The sequence below is a fragment of the Photinus pyralis genome, unplaced genomic scaffold (assembly GCF_008802855.1).
Source record: "Photinus pyralis isolate 1611_PpyrPB1 unplaced genomic scaffold, Ppyr1.3 Ppyr1.4_LG3b, whole genome shotgun sequence".
NCBI lineage: Eukaryota > Metazoa > Arthropoda > Insecta > Coleoptera > Lampyridae > Photinus > Photinus pyralis.
Genome location: NW_022170510.1, coordinates 28,130,880 through 28,149,230, shown reverse-complemented (window position 1 = coordinate 28,149,230; position 18,351 = coordinate 28,130,880). Strand labels below are relative to the sequence as shown.

At 36.9% G+C, this 18,351-nt stretch overlaps 1 protein-coding gene across 3 annotated transcripts in view; it reads left to right on the top strand.

Annotated features, from left to right (window-relative positions):
* The window catches only part of LOC116167291, a 62,701-nt gene that overhangs the window by 42,372 nt on the left and 1,978 nt on the right, over window positions 1–18,351 (top strand). For all 3 annotated transcript variants that reach the window (XM_031482618.1, XM_031482616.1, XM_031482615.1), the window contains exons 4-5: window positions 3,516–3,625; window positions 3,755–3,962. In XM_031482618.1, coding sequence (XP_031338478.1) covers window positions 3,516–3,625; window positions 3,755–3,962 — 318 coding nt within the window. The remainder of the gene's footprint in view (window positions 1–3,515; window positions 3,626–3,754; window positions 3,963–18,351) is intronic.

Sequence of the window (18,351 nt, the reverse complement as noted above, 5' to 3'; positions counted from 1 at the left end):
CTCCCGCATTCTCCCCCTTTTTTTATTTAAACAAATCCTAGACGAAAATTGAACGTGCTCCGAGACGGGTCGATACGGATCATTAAGTTTCCTCGCATAGCGTAATATTTGACACTTTTATTGTAAATTATGGCCCATTTCAATATAGAGCAGAGAAGAAAAAACACGTGTTCCACGAAAACGAAACAAAGCGCAATCTTGACCTTTTTTGTCGCGCCAGGCTCGGATTCGGGAATATTTAAATCGAATTTTAGCGGGCTAATTCGGTTCCATCACACGTTCAAAGAAGTTTTTATTGTATTAAAAAACGACTAGAGTTCCAAGCGGTTCGGTATAATGTGGGAGAATAAGACGAAGCACGGAGTCCTAAATAAAAACTCGATCGAACAATGAAGAAGCAATATCAATTCTGTACATTGCCGTAAGCGCATAGTTTCATTTGCATTGAAAAATTTAAAAAATGACATTGTACTCAGGTGTATTTTCGAGACAGCGGTATACGAGTTGTTTTCTTCCCCTGAGCGACGGAAAATTAATTTTGATATTACAATTGTGCTACGAGAAATAGAAAATCCATTTTCGCACGAAACAAAATATTCTAAGTGTGCATTACGTGTTCCTAACCGCCCATGAGCTGTAGCCTGTAGAATTAACGCTATTATCAACAAAGCAGAACTTTGACATCAGTAAAGCTGAATCCTGTACATCGCGTAAAGCAAGTTCATCTTTGTCTGTCAACTTCATATACCACGAATCGGAACTTAGACCTAGGGGAATCCTGATTCCAGACCATGTAATAATAATCTAATTCTAAAAAAACCTTCTATTGCCAAAGTACCAAACGTGCCAAAGTTACTGTTGTGGATTCTCTTGAACTAATAAAATCTGAGCTTTTTACATTTTGTTTTGATTGTGCACACAAAGTAACGATCTGTCAAATTCGGATCAGCTGTGGTGGTCCCGTGTCACGTCAAATAAACCTTGCAAAGTTGAATTAAAATTCTTTGTAACTGAGTAAACGTTTTTTTTTGACTGGAGGAAATTTAATATGCTCTGTTATCGACTTCTAAACGTTATCGAATGTTTTGTCTTGTTTTTGCTATATTTACTAAAAGTAAAATAATCCTTGTTTCCATAAAAATATATTTAAGTGAAGGTGAAAAGGGCGAACTCGCTTGTTTACCATTCTCTGTTCTGTGTAATTGTGATTTAAAAAATGGAAGCTAGGACAGCGAAATTTAGCTAAAAGAGCGATTTGCTTAAATCTTGAAAACGTAATTTAACATTTTTATTCTTTCCCCTAAATTTTAGTAAACGGTTTGCGATTGGCGTGTTTTTATTTAAACTGAAATTCGCTTCAATGTGATCTGAGTCCCTCATCTACGGAAGTTCTAGAATTCTTGATATATTTTGGGTATAGTTCCAATAGACACTCAAAGAGGCAATTTTAAAAATGTGTCACGAGAGAACAATAGCTGTTTCGATGTCCTTTCGTATATTTACATGCCAAAAAGCATGCCAAAGAAGAATCCAGAAGTGGGATGGGGGCATCACGAACGAGACCGCGCTGAAAAAATTCTGGGAAATTGATGTCCAAACCCAAAACACAGCCCTATGACAGGTAACCGCTCGCCGTCTACAGACAGATTCCAGGTTCAAGGTTTTCCTGTGAGAATATGACGAGCTAAGACATATGGTAGCTCGTAATGCAGGAGAGGCACCTGCAAAATACTACATTCCTCACCACGCGGTGTTAAAAGAGGAAAGCTCACCATGACATTACAAGTGGTGTTTGACGCCTCTGCCACTTCCAGTTCAGCGAAAAACCAAAACGAGATGATACTAATTGATCCAAAAATACAAGAAGGTTTGTGTGGAAATGAGCAAAAAACCTCCAGGTTAACAGCAAAATCTAAAGTGACCCCGATGAAGTGGAAGATAACCCTACCGTGGGTGGAGCTCGGTGGAGCAGTACTGGCGGACAAGCTGTTAACAGCTCAACCTGAAAAAGATTCAGACATTCGCATGGTCAGACTTCATGATTGCCTTAGCATGTATCAAGGGTAGCCCCGAAAAATACAATAAACCGCCAAAGTTAAGGAAATATAATCTTCAAGAGTAATAAGGAAATGCACAATAAGAAGGAAATGTGTATAGGTACTACTTTACTACCAAAAAGTAAACCGCAAAGCAATAAAACAATACTAAGCACATTGTTGGCAAGGTTGATATATTCAGTATTTCCTGCATACTAACATTATTGACATAGCTAAGGAAAGTAAATCTGTGATATCAATAGCATGTAAACGCTTACAATAAATATTATCAGTTAACAATCATCGAACTGTCTCTCGGTAAAGTACCGGGTTTGAGGTATAACATAATCCCCGACCGAATTTACTTTGTGTAATTTTGCTTGGGTGAGCATTCACAACCCTAACGCTACATCAATGGCAAAAATTTATTCCAAAATACAATGAAACAACATTAAATCAAAATTCTTGAAAGAAACGAAAGTTGACAGAGCTTGTTTGGACATATTTCCCCGCGCGCAAACGGTCGACAAATAAATTTATTTTAAAAAAATCGATCAATATTTATACAAAAAAGTTAGAATAGAAATAGAGATTTTGTAATATGAAAAACCCTCTATAGCTTTTATATCATTTTGCTAAAAAATGTTGCGCCACTAGTTTATACATTACTCCGTCCCTTCAATCAAGATGCGATTTTTGGTGTACGTATGTTGTGAATGTTTGGAATTATCAAAGAGTTTCCGGCCCGAAAGGCAGGGAAAAAGCCATTGAAGGTATTAAGAACGATAATGCGATATCGCATTTGCATTTGATATGTTTAAACACTGACTTTATTGTGAGGTTTTCCACTTTTGCCTTTAGGGAAGTATCGACGATTTGTAGGAGAACTTCACTGACCCGCTTAATACCTTTCGAAAGTACTAACACTCTTCATAACAAAGTGTAAGTTCCGTTTGATCTTAAAAGAGGAAAAGTGGAAAAACACATTTCCGGACAGCCTTTCAAGCTGTAATACGGTTTTAGCGGAACATTTTATAATAAAACAAGTATATACGCTCTATGCATCCGTGTAGACCTTCGCAAAATGTAGCATCAAATGCAAAAACTGAGATCTCGATATCTCCAACTTCGCTTTCGACAAATAAACTCTGAAGGATTTTTACTTTTGACAGTAAGAAGTACAAGAAATGTTATTGAATCTAACTTGAGTTCTGGCTGGCCGGATATAGGGTTTTTAACTTTTAACTTGACAGTTGATCTGTCTTAAAAGTGAATCTGAACTAATACAATGCAGAGGTGGCAGAAGCCTGGCATTTTTGTTTGGTGATTGTATAGAAGTAGGTAATATGTGATGTATTATAAAGCGTTTTCAGAATCGTCTCTAAATTTCGAAGACGATCGATATACAGTAGGAGTTTTAGATATAGAATTCTTTTCATTGAATTTTTACACAAATAAATTCTAATTTATGTTTACCAGGAGTTAATCAGAACCGAGAGAGCTCGGGAACTTCAAGAGCAGCGAATGGCCGAAGAAGTTGCGGCTCAAGCGGCATCCTTAAAGGATAGCATTAACTTCAGAAACCAAGCGTAAGTTTTGAAATTCAACTGCGTGCGTAGCATTATGATAAGTGTTGATAAATCGTGTATATATGCCCTGCACTCGCCCTATTGTGGGCAGTGTAATCAAATTTTATTGAAATAATAACGCTGTTCCAGAAACCTACGTGACATGACTTATAATTACGATCCGGATGGGCAAGATGAACAAAATGAGAATTACGAAGGGCATTCTGGCATTATGGTCTTTCCGGATCTATTGGCTGACTCGTACCAAAATAACTTACAGATGGAGGATTATTATGATAGAGACAGATCGTATCCGGGATCACACAACTCCGCTTTATTCGGCAGCAGTTCCTTTAACGTAAGTAACTTTGAGTTCTGTATCATTCTTAGCAATAGAAAACGAAAAGAAGCTTATTCCTCTGTAGGCAAATGGGGGAACAACAATAGATACCATCAAAACGTAAAATGGGATAGTTTCACTTAATCCATTACGCGCTATATTTTTGATAAAAACCACATTACGCGTAGAAACAATATTGGAGAGAAAGATTCCTGGCATACTTCCGCCCTTTTGAGGGACTTTTTAGTGTTTCATTACTTTTATGCTAAACCAATCAGCCGTTACAATTAATTTCACTTGGATGATCCAGACCTTTTCTGCACACTAAAGACGGAAAACTACGTGAATAGATTAATTTACCATCAGGATTGCAAATACAGGGTCAAGCATGGAAAACCGAACTGAATGGTTTGTGTATATTAACAGTGGCAAACGTCGGATGTTCGAGGCTTATAAAACGAACTCGCCAAGCTTTTGGCACACACTTTCTTGGAAGGTCTCACCCTTGCTTGATAGATTGTCATAGCAGTTTCGGTTGAAACGCCCAATAACTGAAATTATTTACCTTATTCCATCAACTTTTGCTACAAAATTATAGTTTAAACGCCTTTCTAACGCAGATGCAGAACAAATTTTTTAATGTGGAATATTTTAGAAACTACAACGTCAACTCTTCGTCCCTCAATCCCATGGATTATTCATCATACATTCAACGTAAACAGATTTTTGCTGAAGTACGATCGGCTAATAACCCTTTTCTGGCCTCTTAAGGAAAAGGGGAAAGGGTAGATAATAAGTATTAAAATTTGAGATGGTTCTTATTTTCTTAAAAATATCCCCTTAGCTGTAATAGAATAACACTTTAAAACCTTGTAAGCGAATGCAATATATATAATTTATACCGTTGGAATAACTGGCTACGGCGCTAGTTCATAAACGAATGGCTTGAGCATTAAATTTTCTTCAATAGTTTTTGAATTATTACACTACCACGTTAGTTCAAACAACGAGGCAAAGGATAACGAAAAGTGACGAAAGAACAACTGTGCCTTTATTATGCACTGGGAGTCCTCAATGCTGTTTCGTGGATCCGGTTTGGTTCCGCCCCAGAGCTTGGATATGGTTTGGAACGCATGGACTTCTATGTGTAGCTTCTCTTAGATTGTTCCTTCGATGTGGAAATGAAGTTCAGCTGTATTCTGCACGGACCGCTCACAGAATTCGCGGTTTGAGTTCCGTCGTGGGAACCTTCAAATATCTGGTTCTCTTCTCGAACGTGTTACCCAAAACTTCTTCAGCGGTGCAGTGGTGGCGTTGATATCTTATTCTAGATGTGATGTTCGTTCTTCGAAAACCACCCGAGTGGATGACTTAACTTAAAACGCGCGGCATACTCTCCAATGATGACTGGCACAGATTCGGCGTCTGAGGCTGCCAGTTAACGACGAATTGTTTAAATATTTAACTAGCTTTTTATCATTTATTCGGTTATGGTAGACAACATTTAGGTACCACATTCCGTAAAACAGTATTTCCTCTATCTTATTCTATTTCCATCTGAAATAAAATTACATCTCCAATCGCCATCGTTACTTTATATTGCTAATTCCCTCAGGTCTAGATCAGGAGCCCGTTTAGGCAAATCTTGCATGTATAATGTTGCAACCACCTTGAAAGCTCAGTTACTGACAGGGTGTTGTACAAAGTCATCCGAAGTGTGCGCTGTCTTATAGAAACTCATGTTCATCTCAAAAATAGAAGAACGCTGTTGGGTTGAAATTTTATGAGAATGCTCTTCGGCAAACAGAATCTTACTCAAACCATTTGACCGCTAGCAGGCGTTCCACAAATAATAATTAAAGTTTTCTGTGAGTTTTGTTTTTCTTATTGAAGAATAGAACATTTTTTGGTATTTTTGCATTTACGGAATCCATAAAACACATAAGTCAAGTTACTGACTGGATACACAAACTGATCTAACTTAGACAATTTGTAGTTTAAAAAAAATAAATTCCTGATGGCAACGTTTAAGACTCTTAGTTAATTGCTAATAGCGCAAAATTTGTTATCTTGGCATCCGGTCACTAGCCCACCCACAAAACACCTGTCCAGCTAGCTCAATTAAATAACTTCACTCACACAAGCCAATCCAGGCGACAGTGACAGCAACAAGGAACCACGCATGTAAGCGTTCGATCAAAACAGGTTAAAAAAGTCTTAATTACCTTGATACTGTCAATAATCCAAAAACCAATCATTGCAGTGTATGTACTGTCCAAAAACCAAAAACGCACAACTCACAAGCACTAAACTGGCGTCTCCTCATGAAACAACTTCTTTATTTCGTAACACAAACTTACCAAACTTTCCTTTTCTGACTTTGCTGACGAACAAACTCACTTGGCTTTAATTAACAAACAACACTACAATTAAATTTTAAGAAAAACATCTCAGATTTTAACCACCGATACGCCGCAAAGTCGACAACATGGCGGCCTCGGCTTTACGTAAACGACAGAAAGCAGCCGATCACGTTCCAACACTTCAATTTAACACATGTCTGCCTCTATTATGAACATACGCACAATTCTCTTATCTAAACGCGCACCTGCGACAACACAACATCTGTTTACAAAATTAATTAATGCGAACACTAACTTTTATCGCAACTATAAGCGGAGAAAACTATGAGATAAACTATTTTCCATATCTTCCAAACGTACATAAATTAAGTTAACACAGAAACACGCAATACAGCCAAACAAAAATTAGACATTGTCCAACACTATGTAAATTTACCACCAATATATTATATGATTATATTAATTTGTTAAAATCGCGATCATTCGATGCTCAATTATTTTTCATGATTTGTCCATCTTGGAAAAAAATGCTCCATACTAATGGGCTTGATAATTATTAAGGAAAATGGCAAAGCTAACGCTGTGGTTTGCAAACAGCGATATTTATTAAGAACATGCAACACAAAAGGCATGAATTGTGGAGACGCACTTGTGTCTCTTGTTATTCGAACAGCGCACTCTTGACAGCATACACTAACAATAATTCCAATAATTGTTTTACTAGCAATAGTGCCGGGTTTTGGAATATTAATTAATCAAAAAATGTAAGAGGAGCAAAATTAAAAATCAACCTCAAGTCCAGAAATGCCCACCGGCGATCAAACCGTTTGAGATATAGCAACTTCTGTTTACTACATCAGTGACTGTCTCAAAGCGGAGGAGAGGGGGGGGGGGGTCAGTGGTTTTACGACAGGAATATGAGTTTCCATAAAAAAGTGGTACCAACAAAATTACCCAAAAAGTGAGCAAGAAATTTAGGCTTCCTTTGGGTTGATTTTTTTATGGGCGAATAACATTAATTTTGAAAATAATTAGGTTACTCAGAGAAGGGCTAAGGTCAGATGGATCTGGGCCCCCATTTCCATGTTTGCTCTTTTAGGATTGGCTACCAATTAACTCCAGAACCACGCACATTTCCAATAGTTCTAACGATGTGAATAAGAGAACGTCAACTAAACCGTAAATTGCACTGTGATTCCCACTCACCCCGCGTGGAATAAGGCAAATTAGGTGTGGTATAGATAAATACTTTTCTGGAACATAGAGAAATATGCGTAATTTTCGAATTCGTAACAAGTAGGGTATGAGTGTCATTAGTCCCAAATTTGTAAGCAATTTGTACCCAGTTTATAAATCCTAATATCTGTAGAGCCTTTATTAACAACGACTTAAATTAAATTCAAACGAAGAGTTATTCCAGTAATTTTGAATGGAGTCTTAATTGGAAAACAGTTGCCGAAAATAAAAGTTTCCGACGAGCTCACATTACAATTAGCACAATTTTTACGTTTGAAATAATTTAATTAACATCTCTTTTCATTTGCAATTCCATAAATTTCAATAACTTTATATAATCCTCCAGCGACTTCCACGTGCCAAGGACGTTTTCGTACGCAGTCTACTAAAAAACGATTTTCCCTGCAGCTAATTATAAAATGCACTATGCGCAACTTAAAAACTTTTTCCAACTGCAATAGCTCAAAGCGAACTACCGTGGATGCAGTGCGGCATATCTTTAGTTTATCACGTCAATGGTGTTACAAGGAGGGGTTACTAAAGTGGTGAAAAGTTTTGTGTATCAGGAAATTTAATTGCTTCGGATTTAAAGCTAACGCAGATTGAAAAGGTTCTTTCAATTGAGCCGATTAGTCAATATGGGTCTTGTATTCTACTGAAAGACTAAATTGCGCAGTTTCGACACGTTTTTCATGTGAGAACAATTGGAAGATATCAATTTTGTTATTATTAAATCTCTGTAGCAAAGGACTGTTCTCACTTATAACACACTTACGACAGGGTGCAGTTTATTATTTCTCTCGACTATTGGAAAAGTGGAAATAAACTGTTTTAGTTCATCAATCCATACCTTTTTGCGAATTGACCCCCAATTCACCCTCATTAAACATTAGTCTGAAGATGCACTTTTAATCAAAATGCATGGGTCCAGAACATCATGCATGTAGAAAAGTTAAACCTGACAGGCACTTGCGGGCCCAAAATGATTCAACTTGATAGTAAATGATTGCAGAGATACCGATTCCTGTTACTGGTGAAGAAAGGGAACGTGAAAAAATTTTACAGGCTGAATGGGAAACAACTAGACGGTTATTACGCCACACCTAGTATTTTTGGTATTAGTGGTTTATGTGCACAACCACGAAACGCAACCGGGTATCTTTTGCTCGGTTTTTTGTTACTTTGCTATTTATCCCACAGCACCCAATTTCAAGTTAATTACACAATGTACATTGTACAAGCCTTAGCATTTGTTTTAAATAGGGGATGCACAGCCATGGTACTCTGTATATATTTTCCATAAGGGTATGCACTGATATTGGAGCGAATTTTTTTGAGCGATATCAGGGCGCCATCAAGTCGCCAGCAAGTCGATAAAATAATACTAAATGAAAGCGGATTCTTTCCCAAGAAAGAGTAAGTTAGATCACTTAGTGTATCCTGTCAGTAACTGGACTTATGGTTTTAGTTATGTATCAATAATCATAATAATCAAGGTATTTTTATCAATAAGTTCATCTGAACTGAACTGAAACGAAGTAGAGGGTGCTAAAAATTTCGCAAGGTCTGGTTAAAGATAAGAAATAAGAAGAAACAAAAAGAGATGGTGCAGGCAAGAGCTAAAAGAATATTGAAAAAACCATAAAAATTTGCGTAGGTACGTGAGTAAGTCGTTGCAGAACTGTAACAAGAAGATGAAGAAAGAACTTGAAAATATAAAGGACAACAAATTCAGACAAGTAATACAAAATCTCTTTAGCTAAACACTAGAGCAGATGTGCAGGCCATATTTGCACGTAAAGGTGACAGCAAGGTGTGCTTTTCGGAATAAAGAAGAAAACAAAGCGAAAAATGCCCTTGAATTTGAAATATACCTCAAAAATGGCACGAAATATGCTAAAAGTTTAAATAATTGTATTGAAAACGCTGGATCCCTTGTCATCGCTACAGTACTAAAAATGAAACAAAAAAACCAAAACAACAGAGTATTTTGTTTCTGTTTTTGTTATTATAGCACAAAATTTGTAGACGAGAAGAAATGAAACCAAATCAAATTAAGTTATTAAAACATATACACCCAGTTAAAAAGAGTAGTAGAGAGCTTAGACAAGGACATAATCACGCCAGAAGAAAACATGAAACAGGGAACGACATATGAGGCCTCATTGGCATATACAGAATTGAATAGAGAGAAATAGCATCGGAAACGATAGGGAACACTTACGAAAGCGAGGTGTAGAAATGCTTTTCGTAACTGAGTAATGTCAATTGTCAAATCGTTGGGTTATTATGCGTGAAAACGAAATCTATAAATTGTTGTTAGATTTAACCAATTTTGGAAGGGGCCCATGACAGGAGCGAAATACGAATTTATCATGCCCGTCGTGTCACAATTAAACGTCGTCTAGTATAACAACGGCCTCGTCAGTCACGCAGGTAGCCGACCACTGCAAAACTGGTCGCCTGTGAGGTGCAGACAAATTATGCTGTTATAGTTTCATCTCTATCTAGTCCATGCGAAGAAAAAGACATTAGTTTTGCAGTGGGTGGCTACTTGCGTGATTGACGTAACTGTTTTTATACTAGACGACATCTTTTTTCATTAATTTTTTTTATTTAATCAATTTGAGTTGCAAACGGGACAAACCTAAAATAGCAACTACATGGTATTGAAAAAATATATATATCAATAGTAAATGTGACATTCCACAAGCATAATCAAGATAAAAGCTTAAACAAGAAGATTAACAGAGTAAATTAAATTAATTTTAAGCACATAGGTAATAAATTAGTATGCAGGAAACAAATGATGTGCTACTTAACAGCAAAGAGTAGAGGTAACCAAAATGTAATTACGTATTATCATTGAATAAAAATAGTGTTTTTATTCAATGGTATTATGAAATAAAATTAAGATACAGTAAATAAATGTATATGGAATGATAGTAAATGCGACGCGACGTGTAGAAAAGGAAAAAGGATAAATAACAAACTTAATAAACCGAATTAAGGGATTTCAAGTAATATTTTAGATAATTTCTTTTTATTTTTATTAAAGTTAAACGAAAAAATGTCCAAGTTTCGAAAAACATTGTTATTAAACAACAAAAACACTGTAGGGAAAATGAAAACAAAATTTAACACTGTCAGTTTTTCGGTGATATCTTAATTATTTTCAAAGATTTTTCAAAAATTTTAGTCACCAAAAGGAGAATTCCAACTCCAATTCCAACATATACGACATCAATCAATTAGCTGTCCTGCATCGATAAACTAACAACGAGGATAACCAACGCTGTAAACCATACCACCACTATCCAAACTAGGCCCAAAACGGATTATAACAACTCTCCAACGCATATCTTAGCTATGATCAAAAACAAAAACAGACTGGGGTGCATATGACTCAGAGCAAGACACCAACTAATTAAAACTCAGTTAAATAGAGTTAAGTTCGCACTGGACAACCATAGGGTAAATACTTATCCGAACTTCAAGCCTAAGATCCCAAGCTATGGCAGGCACCAGACGAATAATGAAACAGTCAATCACAGAGGCGAATGGGCACAATTGTCTGTAGAATAAAATGCCATTTTTAAAGTTCAAAGAGGTCAAATTTTTGGCGTTTTTCTACTCGCTAAACGACCGTTTATAATTTTGCATTGCTGTCTGTCTGTCGGTGTGACCGATAACTTTATTTAGAAACGTCTAATCGCTTTGAAAATTGGTACACAAGAAAAAGGTCGTTTTTGTGACAGCTACGTAGGCCATCGGGCCAAAAAGTTACAACCCAAAAATTTGATTTGAATTTGATAGAGTATTTTTTTCTGGTTTCTAAAATGTAGACATCAATATTTTTCTAATATTGTTAAAATACCTTCTTTTTTGCCTGGCAAACTTCGTCTTGGGTTGTGTATGTTCCTACTTTCTTTCTTTTTTACGAATTAATAGCGGCATTTCTTATTAAAAAATAGTGATATTTACATTTTTGAGGTCTCAAAAAGATGCTCTATTAAATGACACAAAAAGTAAAAATCACTTCCATAATAAAAAACAAAGTTAGTGATGGTTAACCGGAGACAAAACGTCAGAAAGTAGCGGAATCTATACAGCTTCAAAACTGCATTTTGTTAAGCATCAAAATGCGCAGCTTTGCCATATTATAAACTACCTACCTAGGTATCTGTTACAGTTTCCGAAATCCCCATGGTGGCCCTCGAATTTGAATTAGCCTGTATACGCACGCGACAATAAATGACTACATTTCCCCACAGGCCGAAACGTCTTCCATATTTTATCTGTATTGTACATTTCTAATAAAATACGCGAGGCATTATTAAAGAAAATTCAAATATGGCATTTCCTTTTTGAACGTTTTTCTTAAAACCGCATTGTGAAATGTTTCCTAATCTTTTCCAGACTTCTGTACGAATATGCTTTTAAGAAGACTTTTCCTTCAACCTATTTTGCTTTCACGTCTAATCCTCTTTAAACAGGATTTAGAACAAGCAGTTCTGCTGTATCCATTTGGTATAGTTTAAGCTTATTGTACACATAAAGTATAAATGGCATCAAATGGCCATTTTTTTATACCCCAACACGCGAAGTTACGCCGGGAATGCGTGACTTTCTCTGGTGAAACAACAATTGTCCCACAATTTCATGTTTGTATTGGTATACAGAACGGCTTATATCGATCCCTCCTCTAGTTTGGGTATCATTTCCATTGATCAAGCTGCGTGAAATTTTAGCACTTCAGCGGTAATCCCAATCCAATACTGTTATGTATTTTGATTTAATTTCCACTCCATTGTATTTAGTCTTAGCGGTGAAAACAGATTTGTAATTAAATGCGGTAGTAAACACGAAAGGGGTTGCGTTGGTGCACTTAATACGATCGCCGTGAATTATTAAATGCCTCTTTCATTCTACTTTTCGAACAGCAAAAATTCCATTCATTGAATTTGATCAACCACTGGGGGATTTTCTCCATGCACAACAGAATAGCGTGCTCTTCCATTATATTTTCTAACTCCCATCAAAGAACAATCGTTTGAAACGTTTCTGAAGAAACAAAAACGTTTGCTCATATTCAAAAATATGCCTGATCTAAAATCATGTGTCTTTTTCAGTTTGTTCTAAATCCATTCATTGGCTAGGCACGCACACTTCTAGTGAAAAATTGCCTTTTGGTAAAGTGGGGTATGATAGTCACTGTTTATTTAATGCTTAATGTTGTGACAGAGTTTCGTAACCTATTAATCTCTAGTTAAAATTAATTGCTTGACGTAGACTTTACAGTTTCCGTGAGGTGAAATTAGGGACGTTTCCATAAATTGCTAATGTATATAATACGACCTATTTACTTTAGACATTTACAAAAAAAGAGCTGTTTTTCATCGAACTAGGTGGGAGTGAATTTCTGATTGAGTAGCGTCGTTTGTACTAAAAGTCAACCTTCGCCGCGGCAATAAAATTTATATTTCAAGACCAGCGAACATAAACGTTTTGAAAATCGCGACTGATAACCGCTTATTGTCTAGAGCCACAAAAACGAATCGTCTTATAGCTGAGATGATAGTTGAAAAATTATACCCTTATTGCTAAGAGTAGCTGCCCAATCAGTAATAAACGAAGCAATCCATTTATCTTTCCTTTGTTAGAGGCTCCGCAAATGTAAAACTGTACAACGATTTTCGATCGTTCCCTTCCACTCATATAAAACATTAAGTTAGATGCAGGAAATTGCGCATTTTGAATTATTCTTAGGGAGGATTTAATTCGCCAACCAACCCCCTCGCCCCTACGCGCTGGAATTGATTATTTTTGTGCTGTCCGTACATCGTCACAATAACTCAGTGTAGAAGCATCCCATCGTTCAGAAATTGTTCTAAAGGGTACAAGAAAGATTTTATGACAGCTAGTTTCTTTTCCCCCGAAAAGAAATTTTTAGAAGTTTGATTTTTCACTATAACTTTTTTAGTAATAAACGCAGAAATAATGCCTCCCTTGGTGCAAGCCTCGGCACCATAACGGACCAAATAGCGAAAAAAGGGGTCCGTTAACTTGGCCCCCCCACTGAGAGATTTCATAGTCGTATTATTTTGAAATGAATGCGCTCGTTATGCGCCCATATGCGCCACCGATAATAACTCTTGCGCCATTATCGTTTTTTAGAAATCCGAAAAAACATGGGGGGGGGCAAGTGAACATAGCCCCCCCCCCCAGTACGTATTTTGTCCCTTGTAACTAGGTCACCTGATACATTTGGTTATGCGCTCAATTGCGCCACTTGAATTAAAGCTAGCGCCATTACGGTTAAGCCGTGACAAATTTTCAAAAAGTGGGGGGGCCAACTTAACGTTTTCAAAAGTTACTTTTTTTTAACATATTTTCATACGAAATTGTACTCTCAGGTATGCGCTGAAATGCGCCGTAAAAAGATATCTTTGCGCCATTATTGTTTTTTGGTTATCCTTAAATATATTTGGGGGGGGGGGCAAGTGAACGGAATCCCCCATAACGCATTTTGCTACCGGTATTTGTGCCACTTGATACATCTGGTTATGAGCTCAATTGCGCCACTTGAATTAAAGCTAGCGCCATTACGGTTAAGCCATAAAAAAATTTTTAAAAAGTGGAGGGTCTAACTTAGCGTTTTCAAAAGTTATTTCCGGAAGTGCGTCCATTTTGAAAATATTTTACATCGATTCGGCCTTCGGAGTAACTCCTAAATACAAATTTTTAAAAACCTACCTATTTTACTTTCCCAGAATCGTTTAACTAAAGCTCCCAAAAAAACACCCTGTATAGTGTTTCTAAAACACTATAATGGCGCCAAGATTTTTGTTTACGGCGCATTTTAGCGCATGATGAAAGGTACAATGTAGTAAAAAAAACATGTTAAAAAACGTAACTTTTGAAAACGTTAAGTTAGCCCCCCCCCCACCCAAATTTTTTATGGCTTAACCGTAATGGCGCTAGCTTTAATTCAAGTGGCGCAATTGAGCTCATAACCAGATGTATCAGGTGGCACAAATACCGGTAGCAAAATGCGTTATGGGGAATTCCGTTCACTTGGCCCCCCCCCAAATATATTTAAGTATATCCAAAAAACAATAATGGCGCAAAGATATCATTTTACGGCGCATTTCAGCGCATACCTGAGAGTACAATTTCGTATGAAAAGATGTTAAAAAAAAGTAACTTTTAAAAACGTTAAGTTGGCCCCCCCACTTTTTGAAAATTTGTCACGGCTTAACCGTAATGGCGCTAGCTGTAATTCAAGTGGCGCAATTGAGCGCATAACCAAATGTATCAGGTGACCTAGTTACAAGGGACAAAATACGTACTGGGGGGGGGGGCTACGTTCACTTGGCCCCCCCAAATGTTTTTTCGGATTTCTAAAAAACGATAATGGCGCAAGAGTTATTATCGGTGGCGCATATGAGCGCATAACGAGCGCATTCATTTCAAAATAATACGACTATGAAATCTCTCAGGGGGGGGCCAAGTTAACGGACCCCGAAAAAAGTCGAACAAGAGCTCTTAAGATAAAAAAGAGCAGCGACCGAACGGCCGTAGAGAAGGACGAGCAGACTGACGGGCAGACCGCCGAACAAAGTGGCCACAATCGCGCATTTTTTTTAATTTTTCTGGAAATGCGCTAGAAAGACCTGCCGTTCCTACAAGCTATATTACAATTTTGTTTCACGCGAATAATCAATCGATCCAAAGACAACGTGTCAAATCGAAATTTGCAAAAAAAGTCACTTTGTATAGGTGATATTCCCAAAAAACAAAAATTCGATTCGATGCAATTTGTCGAAAAAGACACGTTACAAAAGGTTTCGTCAAAATTTGAGACCTACTTAAAAAAATTGTCAAAAATCGGCGCTTTTTCGATTCCATCATATATATCTGGCAATGGGGATTTCAAAAATATCTCCATCTCATAGAAAAAAAATTAATAATTTCGCTAATACTCAAAGTATTCGAACGAAAGAGAAATCATGGGGCTATGGTACCAAAATCATCTACGAAAAACGACACCAAATTGAAAATTTAAAAAATTAACCAAAACGGGCCGAAAATGGGCACTTACCGATGAAATTCTTTGGACTTTTTGTTAAGAAACAATTACTGTAGAGACCAGCTCTGTAATATATGATAGCCACCCCGACAGTAGAGTCGCAAGTGCGTTAAACCAGAATCGATTTGAAAAAGACAATTTTCATCAAAAATTTACAAATTCTGTTTTTTGCCAAAATCGACGTTAAACTACGAGAATAAGTAAGGACTGGACTACCAGGGCAGATAAATATGTTTGAATCTGTATTTTCCCATCAACCCACCCCCTCGACTTGTAAAAGGAAGAGAAAGAAATGTTCCTTTAAATGGCTCTGGCAGTAAGACGCAATATTTCACTGCTAAAGCGCTAAATAAAGTGTAATTCCACTGACTTTGCATTTTGCTGACTGTTTATGACATTTCCACCCCCTTCTCTGGTAAAAAAAAAGAAAACAATTTTCCTTAAATCACTTTGGTGGTGGGATGCAAAATTTCACTGCTAAACCGCTAAATAAAGTGTAATTAACAGATTTGCTGCAAAATTCCATCGACTTTGCATTTTACTGACTATTTATGAAATTTTCACCCCCTTCTCTGGTAAGATGAAAAGAAAACAATTTTCTTGGCAGTGGGGCGCAAAATTTCACTGCTAAACCGCAAAATAAAGCATAACTGACAGATTTGCAACAGCGAGGTTGCAAAATTCCACCCGCTTTGCATTTAACTTAATGTTTATGAAATTTCCACCCCCTTCTCTGGTAAAAGGAAGAGAAAACACTTTTCCATAAATCGCTTTGACAGTGGGACGCAAAATAAAGTATAACTGACAGATTTGCAAGAGCGAAGTTGCAAAATTCCACCGGCTTTGCATTTTACTGAATGTTTATGAAATTTCCTCCCCCTTCTCTGGTAAAAGGAAGAGAAAACAATTTTCCATAAATGGCTTTGACAGTGGGACGCAAAATAAAGTATAACTGAGAGATTTGCAATAGCGAGGTTGCAAAATTCCACCGGTTTTGCATTTTACTGAATGTTTATGCAATTTCCACCCCCTTCTCTGGTAAAAGGAAGAGACAACAATTTTCCATAAATCGCTTTGACAGTGGGACGCAAAATAAAGTATAACAGACAGATTTGCAAGAGCGAGGTTGCAAAATTCCACCAGCTTTGCATTTTACTGAAGTTTATGAAATTTCCACCCCCTTCTCTGGTAAAAGGAAGAGAAAACAATTTTCCATCAATCGCTTTGACAGTGAAACGCAAAATAAAGTATAACTGACAGATTTGCAAGAGCGAGGTTGCAAAATTCCACCGGCTTTGTATTTTACTGAATGTTTATGAAATTTCCATCCGCTTCTCTGGTAAAAGGAGGAGAAAACAATTTTCCTTAAATCGCTTTGGTGGTGGGATGTAAAATTTCACTGCTAAAACGCTACATAAAGTGTAATTGACAGATTTGCAATTTGCATTTTACTGAATATTTATGCAATTTTCACCCCCTTCTCTGGTAAGGTGAAAAGAAAACAATTTTCAAGAAAATAATTTTCTTGGCAGTGGGGCGCAAAATTTCACTGCTAAACCGCAAAATAAAGTATAACTGACAGATTTGCAACAGCGAAGTTGCAAAATTCCACCGGCTTTGCATTTTACTTAATGTTTATGCAATTTCCACCCCCTTCTCTAGTAAATAGAAAAGAAAACAATTTTCCTTAAATTGCTTTGGTGGTGGGATGCAAAATTACACTGCTAAAGCGCAAAATAAAGTATAATTTATACAGATTGAAACAGCGAGCTTGCAAAATTCCACCGGCTTTGCATTTTACTGACTGTTTATGAATTTTCCACCCCCTTCCCTTGGAAAATGAAGAGAAAAAATATTTTCCCGAAATCGCAATTATGTGCAAATCCTGAGGCAACAAATTGAATCGAAATTTTTCGAAAAAGGTAACTTTATATATTCACAAAAAATCAAAAATACCCTTTAAAAATATCAAAAATGGCGATTCGATTGAACCACGTCTCAGATTATGCATTTTATCACACAGCATACGTTACAGAAAGAATTTCATCAAAATTCCTTACCACCCTACCACGAAAAAACTGAAGAAAAAAGATTGTAGACCTCGTTGTAAGTAGAACCTCTTTTATATGCACAAATTAAAAGAACAATGACATTACGTAACAATGTCAAAGTGTAGACTTCCACGGCCACTGTCATTAATATGCGGGCGACTTTCGAGATATGACCGTGTCAATGAGGATCAAAATAATAATTAAAATGATTCTGTTTCTTCTTCTGATGAAGCCCCTTATGAAAGTGGGCGATACATCTCGGAAGTCGCTACGTAACCATATTAACTTGGGCACGTTGACACCCTTCGCCAAGGCCGATTTTATAAACCATTTGTGGTTTCAAAAAATCTATGTCCAATATGGTATGGAGTCTTTGTAAAAATTTAAAAAATGCCACAAAATCGATTTAAGGGGTCAAACTTCATTTGTGACTTCTGAAATTCTGTGCTATCTTAGGAGTTGGCTGGAAGCTATGAGGGAGATTGAGGTCCACGCCATCCTTATTGCAGTTATCGCGCATATGGTTTCCCGGAAGAGTGGAGTGGAGACTGGAAACATCGTCGTTTTTCCATTTCACGTTCGAGTCATTATCATAGCTTTGACCTATAAGTATGCTTTATGTAGGTATTTCCATTTTTTGCAGTTGCTCCAATAAAGCTCCTGTC